The sequence below is a fragment of the Leptidea sinapis genome, chromosome 42 (assembly GCF_905404315.1).
Source record: "Leptidea sinapis chromosome 42, ilLepSina1.1, whole genome shotgun sequence".
NCBI classification, from domain to species: domain Eukaryota; kingdom Metazoa; phylum Arthropoda; class Insecta; order Lepidoptera; family Pieridae; genus Leptidea; species Leptidea sinapis.
Window position 1 is genome coordinate 3,941,208 of NC_066306.1, and position 12,091 is coordinate 3,953,298.

At 33.6% G+C, this 12,091-nt stretch overlaps 2 protein-coding genes across 3 annotated transcripts in view; one reads left to right on the forward strand and one right to left on the reverse strand.

Moving 5' to 3' along the window:
• Positions 1 to 12,091, reverse strand: part of LOC126976781 (5'-nucleotidase domain-containing protein 3) — a 197,100-nt gene that overhangs the window by 70,714 nt on the left and 114,295 nt on the right. The gene's annotated exons all lie outside the window — the stretch shown is intronic.
• The window catches only part of LOC126976729 (dynein axonemal heavy chain 8), a 103,039-nt gene continuing 91,279 nt past the window's right edge, over positions 332 to 12,091 (forward strand). For both annotated transcript variants that reach the window (XM_050825230.1, XM_050825231.1), the window contains exons 1-12: positions 332 to 685; positions 763 to 873; positions 953 to 1,064; positions 2,388 to 2,530; positions 3,261 to 3,462; positions 5,967 to 6,130; positions 8,312 to 8,488; positions 9,196 to 9,299; positions 9,808 to 10,027; positions 10,905 to 11,051; positions 11,466 to 11,605; positions 11,759 to 11,843. In XM_050825230.1, coding sequence (XP_050681187.1) covers positions 386 to 685; positions 763 to 873; positions 953 to 1,064; positions 2,388 to 2,530; positions 3,261 to 3,462; positions 5,967 to 6,130; positions 8,312 to 8,488; positions 9,196 to 9,299; positions 9,808 to 10,027; positions 10,905 to 11,051; positions 11,466 to 11,605; positions 11,759 to 11,843 — 1,905 coding nt within the window. In that variant the 5' untranslated portion in view covers positions 332 to 385. The remainder of the gene's footprint in view (positions 686 to 762; positions 874 to 952; positions 1,065 to 2,387; positions 2,531 to 3,260; positions 3,463 to 5,966; positions 6,131 to 8,311; positions 8,489 to 9,195; positions 9,300 to 9,807; positions 10,028 to 10,904; positions 11,052 to 11,465; positions 11,606 to 11,758; positions 11,844 to 12,091) is intronic.

A 12,091-nucleotide genomic window follows, 5' to 3' on the forward strand; every position in this document is an offset into this window, starting at 1 on the left:
TGCCAGTTCTCAATAATTATATTTGCATTTTTAGATTATTATATACTTTTTCAGTTTTATGATTTAGAATCCTAATCAAAAGATAAATTTTTGTGCATCTGCTCAGGGCCTCTAACATTGAAGAAATTATAAAGTACGAGTACATAATATTAGATTATAGGATCGAATATTCTGTTTCTAGAGCCATACCACCTCTATACACCCCATTTTAATAATCTTTCTAAGTTTTCTTGTTCTGTGACTTTTGTAAAATGGTACGAAATACGAATTTCAAAATTTGAATATTCGAATGTTTTTTGATTACGTCAAAATAAATCAAAACATTCAGATTCAGGAATCTGTTTATAGTGTGAGGATTGTTTTGGTAACACAATAATTATTTGAAATGGCAGATGAAGCCGGTGGTCCGGCACCTCCTGGAGTCGAAATAACTGAAGCAGAGGATGAAGAAAAAGCAGCTAATGTTGCACATGCAGCTGGAAAGATAGACGAAATTTCTAAAAGAATGTCTAGAAAGGAATCAGCTTATCATCCAACTATTGATGATGAGGATGTACTTAATATAGACAGAACTGCTCTAGAAGCTATTCTCGATGTCAGTTCACGTATAACAGACATACAAAAGAAAAGCAAGATTTCTATGAGCACACTAGTTTTAGCTCATGATACCTACAAAGAAAAACAAGTAAACAAATCTGATTAAAGTAATATGACTTATTAAAATTGTTTGATTTTAATTATTATTATCAAATATTATTCTAGGCAAAAGCAAAAGAAGCTCGTAACAACAGGGTAGGTGGTTTGAAGACTCAGCATAGATTTTTACTGGAAAATGCTGCATTAATCTTGAATAAATCAATTGAATATGTGTTGGTAATGATAATTTACTTGTATTTTATGATTTCGATTGTCTCCGAATTGACAATATCATAATTTTATTGGTCTTTTGTAGGATGGGGTTTACGATGCTGATATTCACATAGATCTGTTGGATAGTGCTGTAGCAGAAGGAGGCAGAAACTGTATAGTTTTATGTGATGCCTGGCTGCCCCCACTAAAAATGGGTAAAATTTAAATTTTGCCACTTACCTAGAAAATACTTCTACATGTGCATAGCCAAACTATCTCCCCTCTCTACCTGTATCAGCTTAAGAAGTTCTGCCATTTTTTTTTTCTGAAACATCGAAGACTTCTTCTTACGAATGAACTCATTTAGTCAGAATTAATAAGTAATAAGAACTGTTGTCATAGTTATTGCCATAGTTATAACGGAAGTTATTACCAAAAAAAAAACAATTTTTTAATTATTTTATATTTCCTAGCCACGTAGACCGTATGATACATACATTTATTTATATTAAAATTAATAGTTTAGCATCAAAACCATTAGTCAGGCCATGCCATAGAGAGAACCAGTGGGAGGCTCCTTTGCGCAGGATGCCCGCTAGATGAGGGGTACCACAACGGCACCTATTTCTGCCGTGAAGCAGTAATGTGTAACTTCTTGATCATCTCGTCCCTTATTGTCATAAAAAAATACTTACCAAAAATCAGTAAAAGCCTGCTTGCATAATAAATTATATAATTGCAAACACTCATATGCCTTTCAAAGGTTTTCTACGAAAAATCTTCAAAGGGTTTAAGATTTTTTTTTTCAGAACACAGTTATATACCAATAAACACAAAGTACAATTTATTCATTAAAAGCTTATAAAAAAGATCTTGAGGTTCAAATTGAAATATCAACAAAAGAATTTGATTGTGCGCATCGTTCTATTCTGGTCAATAAAATGAAATGTCTCATGTGTATGAAGTAACACCGCCACCTACACGATAGTAGGTACAAGGGTCCGTTGCGCCCAGTAGACGTGTAATATATATGTTTTCGCAATACAAACAATTCTGTCAACCAACTGAGGAGAGAGAGGAGGAGACTGAGGAGAACAATGCTTATTGGTTGGGAAATTATCACAACGTAACGCTATTGGCAGGATATAATTACAACGTACTCTTATTCGAGACTTTATAAGGTTGGACACGCTCTTGTGATTCTTCTAGTAAATAGAGTATGCAGTGATCACAATCCACCAAGTGACTCGTATATATGCCTGTTTGTTTTCTTTTTCCATAAAAACATCAGGCTGCCTTGCCCTGTCTGATTTATTTAACATCGGGGGCATTTCACGTGAAGCGGACGACGCGGACGATAAGTAAGGTCGTTCCGGTCAGTTATACCTATAGTCCGACAACTTCGTGTGGGACCACGACTTCGGTGACACGGTTGCGGGGATTGGCGTGGTATTCTGGATATACATGAGAGGCTGACAAAACCACACTATGAAGCAATGAATTTAAATAATCCTTAATTATTTTGTGTCATGTTTTAGAATCTGGGCGGTTTGTGCCAAATCAAAAGGGTCTGATGGAAAGAACATATATTTCTGACGCAGCAACTATGGCGACTGAGGGCATCTGTATTGGAATGTACAGAATTAAAAATAAGGCTATCGATATAAAAAATGTTGCTGAAGTAAGTATTGAGGGAATTTTTTTAAAGTTTAAAGAATGATATTCAACAGAAATGTAAACAGGGTAGCTTAGATGCTGCTATTCTAGATGGTTTCAATGGCTGGTGACACACATGGGGTATTACTTAAAAATTCTACGAGCTTTTTGCACGTGCTATACTCTAATGCGGTGTTCAATTAAACCAAATTTTAGCTTTAAAGAAATTTACGAATTCTTTAGGACATAATATAATAATGCTCTTTGATTTAGTTTATCCCTGAGTATTGAATTCTTTCTATCAAATTATTAGATTATAGTAATTACTCGTGTAGCCCATTGATTGTTTAGCGTTTGTATAAGTTGTCATTGTTTTGGAGAAGCTAATCAAACAACCGCTACGTAAGGGTCTTCTTTGAATTCCCCATCGTATTTTATAATATTTACTAAAATTTAAATTTAGTCTAGAATGATATTGAGTATTTGGTTAACTGTTGATTGCTAAGCTAATTAAAAAAAAAAAATTTAGCTAAAGCCATTTTTTTTTTTTTAGAAAAAGTGATCAGAGTCGCAAGACGTTTGGTCTAGAATTCAGTGCCGCTCAGGATTTTTGATTCAACCTAAAATTCTGAGCAGCATCGCATTATTACGCTCGTCACTTTGAGACATTAGATGTTCAGTCTTATATAAAAATAGCAAAAGCTCTTATGGCTTGATTAGCTTAATGAAGATCTTATTTGTATTCTTTCCTACAGGATTACTATCTAGTCTTTTTCGACATAAATCAAGAGAGCGAGAATATTGTTTCTGGAATATATAACACAATGAAACGTGTCTATATACCTGCTCTAGGTGCTTGCAGAGCTTGGGGTGACCTCAACCCGCCAAATCCCAAAAGTGACGACATCATTAGGACCTATGTATCTAAAATAATGTTATTCAACGATTATCTTGCAAGTAAGCTCTGTTTGTTGAATAACTTTAATTATTGATCTCATTTTGGAAAATATTAGATATTGGTTTATAAGCACCATTTTGGAAAATATTAGATATTGGTTTATAAGCACCATTTTGGAAAATATTAGATATTGGTTTATCAGCACCATTTTGGAAAATATTAGATATTGGTTTATAAGCACCATTTTGGAAAATATTAGATATTGGTTTATAAGCACCAGAAGGAATAGATCTTTTTTTTTGTGAAAATAAGGGACGAGACGAGCAGGACGTTCAGCTGATGGTAATTGATACGCTCTGCCCATTGCAACGCAGTGCCACTCAGGATTCTTGAAAAACTAAAAAATTCTGAGCGGCACTACAACTGCGCTCGTCACCTTGAGACATAAGATGTTAAGTCTCATTTGCCCAGTAATTTCACTAGCTACGGCGCCCTTCAGACCGAAACACAGTAATGCTTACACATAACTGTTTCACGGCAGAAATAGGCGCCGTTGTGGCCTCCCGTTGGTAAGAGTAAGTAACTATTCTGAGCGGTGGGCTATACTTAGTATTGTCTATTGTAAAAATTCAAGAATCTGTTGACTGAACATTCAATGATATTGTGCAAGGCAAGTTAGATTAATAATATGGTGTGTGTACTTATATACACAACAAAGGTTAAAGTAGCAATAATGATAAAATAATTGAAGAAAAATTTATTCTTATACAGAAAAAATATATATATATATAATTACTAGCTGACCCGGCAAACGTTCTATTGCCGATATTAAAATCGCGATACAAAAGTAACTTGATCGTAGATGGGTGAAAATTGGAAGTTGTATGTATTTTTTAATGCTGACTCATAATCAAACAAATTAAAAAAAAATGTCAAAAAAATTAAAAAAAAAATCGTGTGGACTGTGGACAACCCTTAACATTTAGGGGAATGAAAAATAGATGTCCGATTCTCAGACCTACCCAATATGCACTCAAAATTTCATGAGAATCGGTCAAGATGTTTCGGAGGAGTCCAAAGTTTAACACCATGACATGAGAATTTTATATATTAGATAATAATCATTCAGTATTCAATTTTAACATTATATATTTTAATCAACAAGTTTTTAGTAAAAAGAATAGGTATAATGTATACAAATAAAATGAGTAGGTACTTACCGATAATTAGCCTCTTAGCATGTGAATATATTAAAAATTTAACAAATACTAACAAAAATGTATAATACACATAATACATTATCATTTACGTCAATTTAATTGAAAATCACACACATATACATATATTTACGAATGATGTTTTTTTATCTCTGAATCTGTTAAAGATTCGTAAATATTTGAATAACCACTTTGAATAATTTAAGAGACATTTCGAAACCAACTTTACTCTTACTTCACTTTCATGATAATAAGTCAACGTAAAGGCAGTAGGTATATAGCTAGACATTCGAAACTTATTTAAAATCTACATGGAACTGCCCATTCCGCCTTGAATGTCTTAAGATCTCATAGCTTAAGTGAAGTAAATATTAAGGTCAGAAATGTCATAATTAAAACAGTTGAGAGTATTATACTTAGGTATTCATCAAGTTTAATCTCCATCTAAAATTTATATTTGTAAACATGTTTTTACTTCATTACTGCTCTAGATCTTAAGATATTCAGATTTTAATAAGTTTCGATTGCCAATATGTCGTTTGAAATTTCATTCGTTTTTGGTTGTACTAAACGGGTTATAGGTAAATACGAAAATATAGCACAATAGGTATTAAATAAGCACTAAAAAGCGCAGGTTCCAATTTTTCGCGTACATATTTTATGTGTGTTCATCAATAAATCGAAAACAGCTTGATTTGTGTCTGAGGTCATAAAATCGGGCTCGCGTAGAAGTTGCCCCAGAGATGGTTTTCTTGAATTTTCCTACATTCGAGAAGTAGATAATACAAGGCATAAAAAAACTACGTTCAAAAAACTGAAAAGTATAAAAATATCTTAATACACCTCTTATGCAAATCTTTTACCTTAAATATTAATAAATACTATTATTAATTGTATGTACTACCTATTGATAGGGATAAGCCGGTGCTTGCTCACTTGGGTTCTAAACGAAACTATCCCGCTCAAAGTCACGCGTGCGAGAGCACCGTCTTAAAAAAAAAACTATTATAACATCATCCACGTAAACAAAAATATTGATAGAAAATGTTCATAAAACGAAAGCTATTGGGCCAAATGGCAAACATTTCGCATCCAACGAGGAATCACGAAAATCGGATCATAAATTTCAGAGTAATCTTCCTCCTATTCGAAGCCGGTTAAAAATGATAAATAGATAAATATAATAAATTTAATACAAGATTACTTAAATGCAGATATTTATTTATGGTATATATATTTTTGTTTTACTTAAAATCAATTTTAAAGTATCGTCTATTCTATTCTCATATTTTCCAGTTATTTAGTTGTTTTACCCTAACCGAACGAGTGTGGATTAAAATTTTCAGAAACAAAAATCGATTTGGATTGCTGTACAAAGTTCAAAATAAATTTATTACTGTACGAAGAAGAGCTGGCGGATGCAGAAAAAATGAAACTGGCAATTACAAAAACGCATGTGCTAGAAGAAATATGTACATTTGTCAAGCAATGGATGAAGCAAATAACAATGGTTAGAATCAAAATACTGAATAACAAAAATATCAAACTGTCTTTGAGGGACCAACACGGTCTGACAGAATTTTTGTCTATAATATGGAATTTCTAAAATTAATTATTGTGCTCGCCATGAACATTTACGGCCTTACAAATAAAATTGGCATAAAGTTAGAACTAAGCATAAACCAAGAACATGTAAAACGAATTGTTTGTTCGGACGTATAACGTTTCCCGCGTTTATTTGCAAGGCAGCTTGTCATTAGAAAACTTCAGAATTATCATTGTATTAACAGTGTTGTCAACGATAATGTAAACATTTTGCATTTTCTTTGTTTATCATCAGTTATAACTTTAAACCAAGTTTATTTGTAAGGCCGTTAGACTCTAGATACACACCGAGGTACACTTCGGAAAAAATGGTCAGCTCATGGGGACGGAGTCAACGGAGTTGACGAATCGAGCGGGGCTAGGATACCTCTCGCACAAGATTACTATAGTTTTATTTCGGAATTAGAAGCATTTTTAATTTATTACAAACATAATACAATTTTCTTTACAAAACTATGTCATGTTAAATAGTATTGGTGTACAATGAATAAATTTTCGTACAATTTTTATCTAGATTGAAAGAAAAGCATGGCTACAACTATAAAAGTTAGTGGTATTTTTGTGAGTTTTTTCGCACTGTCTATAATAAATAGAAATGTAAAGAAAAAAATATTTTTCTTTTCACATTCTGTAGATATACAAATAATACAGAAATGGCCTTAAGTCACATCGCATGCGCTTATTTTTAGAATAACTATTAGCGAATGCCTCCCAACTACTAAATTTTTGTATTGAAATCAAACTGGAAAGGTACAGACAAAGCCCAATTCAGTAGTAATTGCCTTTTGTTTCTTCTCCTTCTCTTTCTGTTATGAAGTCGGTGATGTCAAATAAAATAGTATCGATAAAGTAGAAATTCGATAGATTATATTTGTTTCCAGAAGTGTTCCTTGAGTTTGCCTAATTATATTGTTGTCACACTCTACACAATATTGTCAGTCACTCTTAAGCCGGGGCTAGACCGCGAAATGAGACGACAAAGATGAGCGGACAGAGTTTTAGGAAGCGAGATATAGCTGAAATGAAAATAGTGATATATGCAAGACCTAAACCAAAACACTAAAAAACTTAAACACCATTACAATAGGGCTAAGAGTGGGGAGCGGGAGGAGCACCGACGCCTCGGTCTGCTCGAAACTCACAACCGAATGGATGACACAGCGGGGCCATTTCCACCTATTTAAGCTCTTTACGGCCGCTCCGCTATACTCTTTCTCAGTCGAGCCTCAAGTATTAAAATTATCGTTGCGAGTGAAACGGATTCATTAATGAGTTCGCTTATCGCGGTCGAGCCCCGGCTTAAAACGTAGAATACGTTGATGAATTTAAATAGCAACTTAATATGATACCTAATACGTCTCTAATTTCAATATTCTGTCAAAAATATTCAAGTAAACATGGTTTACCATATAATGAAAAAAAAAAGTAATTTAGTGTTTCGGTCGGGGCGAGGTCCTGACTGCGTCCCTCCAATATATCTTAATGGAAAAGAGTTAGTAAATGTAAATCAATTTAAATATTAAGGCCATTTTGTTACCAGCACTCTGAGTGATGATGATGATATAGAGAGAGAGAGAGAAGAAATTTGTCAGTTAGGGAGAACATGATAATTAGAAGATTTCAGAAGTGCAGTAGGAATGTCAAAAAGCTACTGTTCACCACCTACTGTCAGTCCTTTTATACAAGTAACTTGTGGGTGAAGCATACACGTAAAACTATGAAAATTTTTAGAGTTCAATATAATAATGCTTTTAGGATGTTCTTGCGATTACCACGTTTTTGTAGCGCATCTCATATGTTTGCCTTATACAGAGTAGATGATTTTTATGCTATTCTGAGGAAAAAGATTTTTTCAATTAGGGATAGAATTAATAAAAATGAAATAAGTATATTAAGAGTCTTAAATAATGTACATAATTTTATTAATAGAAAATGGAATATTATTCTTAAATCTAAAAATAAATCTTTGTAATATTACTAATCCTAGAATAAGTTAATACTAACAATATATGGGCAATGCTACCTGAAATAAATAAATTTATTATTATTATTTAATATACTTGCTAATTTATTCTATTTATTTCAGGTTCTAGTACAAAGTCAACAATTAAGGCGAGAGCCCTCCAACATTGGTCCGCTGGCAGAATTAGACCATTGGCGTCGACAGCTCACCACGTTTACCTCCATCATTGAACACATCAAGAGCGAACCCTGCCAAATGTATATTCATACGCTGATCAGAGCCAAATCTAAGCTCATTAAGGTTCGTCGCTGTGCCAGTTTTAAGTATGCTGAATATTTCAATCGTTATTGTAACAACAAATGTTTTGTTCTGATACAATAGTAAATTTGTCGTTTTAAATTTAAGAGAAGTTATAAAAATCCATACCATAGCACCAAAGCAAATCCATAAAGTATATCGTTACAATCCATGAGTTTCATTATAAGACTCGTCTCTTTTTTTTGAGTTTCGTGCCAGATTTTGGCGAGTCAACGTGTCCTGACAAAAGACAAATATAGATCACTTGGATAATTATGGATTTCCGCAAAGTCCTACTTCAATAAATTTTCTGACATTACCTAGTACAACTTTGAGTCAGTATCTAATCATGTTCGTAAAACAAAAAAAATATGAGAGACGATTCTCGCTTTGGAAGTATAATCATTTATTTCTCCAACGCTCCATTATATTAACGTTTCTGCAACGAAATTCCAAGTGAATTCTAAAAAACATTTTTGTTCCATATTCCATTAAAATATCTAGATAATAATGAAGCATGAAACGAATTTGCTATTGAATAACGATATTATTATAAAATAACAAAAATAAACACTCAAAAAGAATCACTAAAAGAATAACAAAGTTCTATTTGTGGTGCATTGGCCGAGACAAAACTATGTTAAAGTGACTCTTGTAATCTATTTTCATTAACATTTTCATTTCACGAGTTTCTATTATTCCAATTATAGAAATGGCGGCTGCTAGATAACCAAGTGACGGACTTTTATAATGAAGCATACGATAATGTGAAATATTTGTACGCGCTGGAGAAATACTGTGAACCCCTTTACAGGTGCTTTTATTATAACTACCATAAGATTTTTTAAGTATAATATGTCAGTTCATTTATCTGTCTGTTTGCCTGTAAGCGAGCTGTCTCTCATAAAGCAATGGCTAGCCAGCATGTATCACTATTGCTCTCAAAAAAAAATTAAGATACAAAATGGCTAAATCTTACAGACCTGAATCTATACAAGTATCTAGAAAGTAGATAAGAGTCCGAATCCGACTTGCACTGGACCGGGTTTATAAGGACAAATTACTTTTTTATGACAGTAAGGGAAGAGACGATCAGGACGTTCAGCTGATGGGAATTTATACGCCATGCCCATAACAATGCAATGCCGCTCAGGTCACATTGAGACATACGATGTTAAGTCTCATTTGTCCAGTAACCGCGCCCTTCAGACCAAAATGCTTCATGGCAGTAATAGGTGGCCTTGCTGTACCCATAAATTAGCCGGCAGCCTGTGCTAAGGAGCCTTCCACTTTGCCTCTATTACTATGACGATCGTTTCCAGATGTGAGCCACAAACTATGCAGCAGTATATACCGGGGTTACTGTACACAGTGCGGATGATATTCGCTACGTCCCGGTACTACAACACGACCAAACAAATATCGACGCTACTGGTCAAAGTCACCAATCAGATACTCAATATGTGCTTGGACTATCTGACGGTTAATAAGAAGAAGACGATCTGGAATCAGGACAAACTTAACTTTATCACGAAGTCTAAGGTTAATTTTTGTTTAAATTGTTTATGAGTCTGCGAAGAATATCTTTCGCAAGCATTGGCAATCTAAACAGTGTTAGTTATGTTAGTTATATGAAAAAAAAATCTGCTGCGATAAGTATTTTCATCGATTGTTTTCGAGTAATGTTAACGGACTATCACTGTCTATTCCCTCTTGGAACGGATGAGCGTTCTTATATTTAAATGCGCAATGATACAATTTTTCAGTGAATATTATAAAGTTTCTGCTTAACTGCACGATAGATTTAAGGTACGGAAAGACGTGCTAAAAAAAAGCGTGCTTTTAAGTATGCTTAAAGTTAGCATGCTCATGCAACTGTTCACATTTGCCAGCAATAAGCATGCTTGCTTAAGTATACTCCTTAATAAGAATTTCGTGCAATATTATTTTTATATAAAGGAGAATGTGTGTTCCACATATATTCGTAACTTCGATAATGTGACACAAACAGCAAAGTATTTTCTTCTCGCCAACGCGACATATTGAGGGTTCAATTTTCGTTTTTATTTTAATTTGACGCAAAAACCGTTGCCCGCCGCGGATCGAGATCAAATCGATAATAGCATGCTAATAAGCAAATCTGTTCAGACGCACTCGGAGCACGCCCCCTTCTACCCGCGCCTCTGGTAGCATGCTCGAAAATCAAACGTCGCGGTCGATTGATTGTTAAGCACGCTCTAAATAAGTATGCTCATTACAGTACACACGTGCTACTAATGAGCACATGCTCAATAAAAGCATGCTTTCGTGCTAGTAATGAGCACGTCTGTCCGTACCTTTACGCCGTCGATCGAGATGGTGACGGTATTATGTATAGCAAGAAGTTAATATTCAGGTTATAATATTGAATTTATTTCAGCTATGTTTGAACCTGTACAGTTTCTATCGCGAATGTTACAACGAGACCCAGCGCGAGATGATGGAGGCGGCGGATGAAAGACCATTCGATTGTTCCGAGATGTATATATTTGGCAAATTCGAGACTTTCCGGAAAAGACTAATGAAAGTAAGCACCTACTTTAATTAATATATTTGCATTATCTGGTACTTTATAAACTGCCTTTATATCTTGTGGAATTCACTGTCCTCCTTCTGAAACAACTATGAGACTTGTTTTTCATTTAAATGTTATTAAAATATTATGTAAATATTATAAATTTTTTCGATTTAGTAATATCTATTTGTAACGGCTAAATCTTGTTCTATTCGGAGCTAAGAAAATTACCGTAATGAAACAAAAGTTTTATTCTACAAATTCTACCATGGCATATAATTCCATACGAGATTAACAATAAGTGCGAGCGAGAGACACTTATTGATAAAACCGCTTCCACGGTTTATAACTGCTCGTTTGACGGGGTCATCAATATGAATATATTATCTTTATTGGTAGTTTATTGAAAATTGTCATATATTTCAGATAATTGACCTTTTTCAAACATACATTACGTATTATGTTCTAAACAAAACAACTCTGGAAGGTATTGAAGAATATGCTGCAAATTTTAATAAACTCTTTAAGGCAATCTCAACGAAGACTTATGATGCGCTTGATCATAGGTATTGGTTTGTATTTACAGTATTTTTTTTAATAATAAACTAATATACTACATTATTTCGAATTAACTAAATAAGCAAGCATACCATCGTTGTAAACAGTTGGATCAAGAATATAAAGTAAGTATGTAAGTAAAAACATAATGAATTTTTCAGACGGCCAGATTTTGACAAAGATTACAAAATTTACAAGGACGGTGTTGCTACACAAGAGCTGCTTTTAGAGAATTTTATGATTGCCGTAAGATTTACAGATTTAATATTTATTACATTTTAAATTATCATGTTTTAAACACTATTAAAATTATAAAACATTTAACCATAAATGATTCTTGGGATTCGATATTCCAACGTCATCTCAAATCAATTGCTCGCAGATGACTAAAGGTAGCGTGTGTTTGATAGTAACAGACTATATCGGTCTACCGTCTTTTTCATCTTCTACTCCATCGAACTTGATTATTGTGACTACTTAGCCAAGTTCATTTA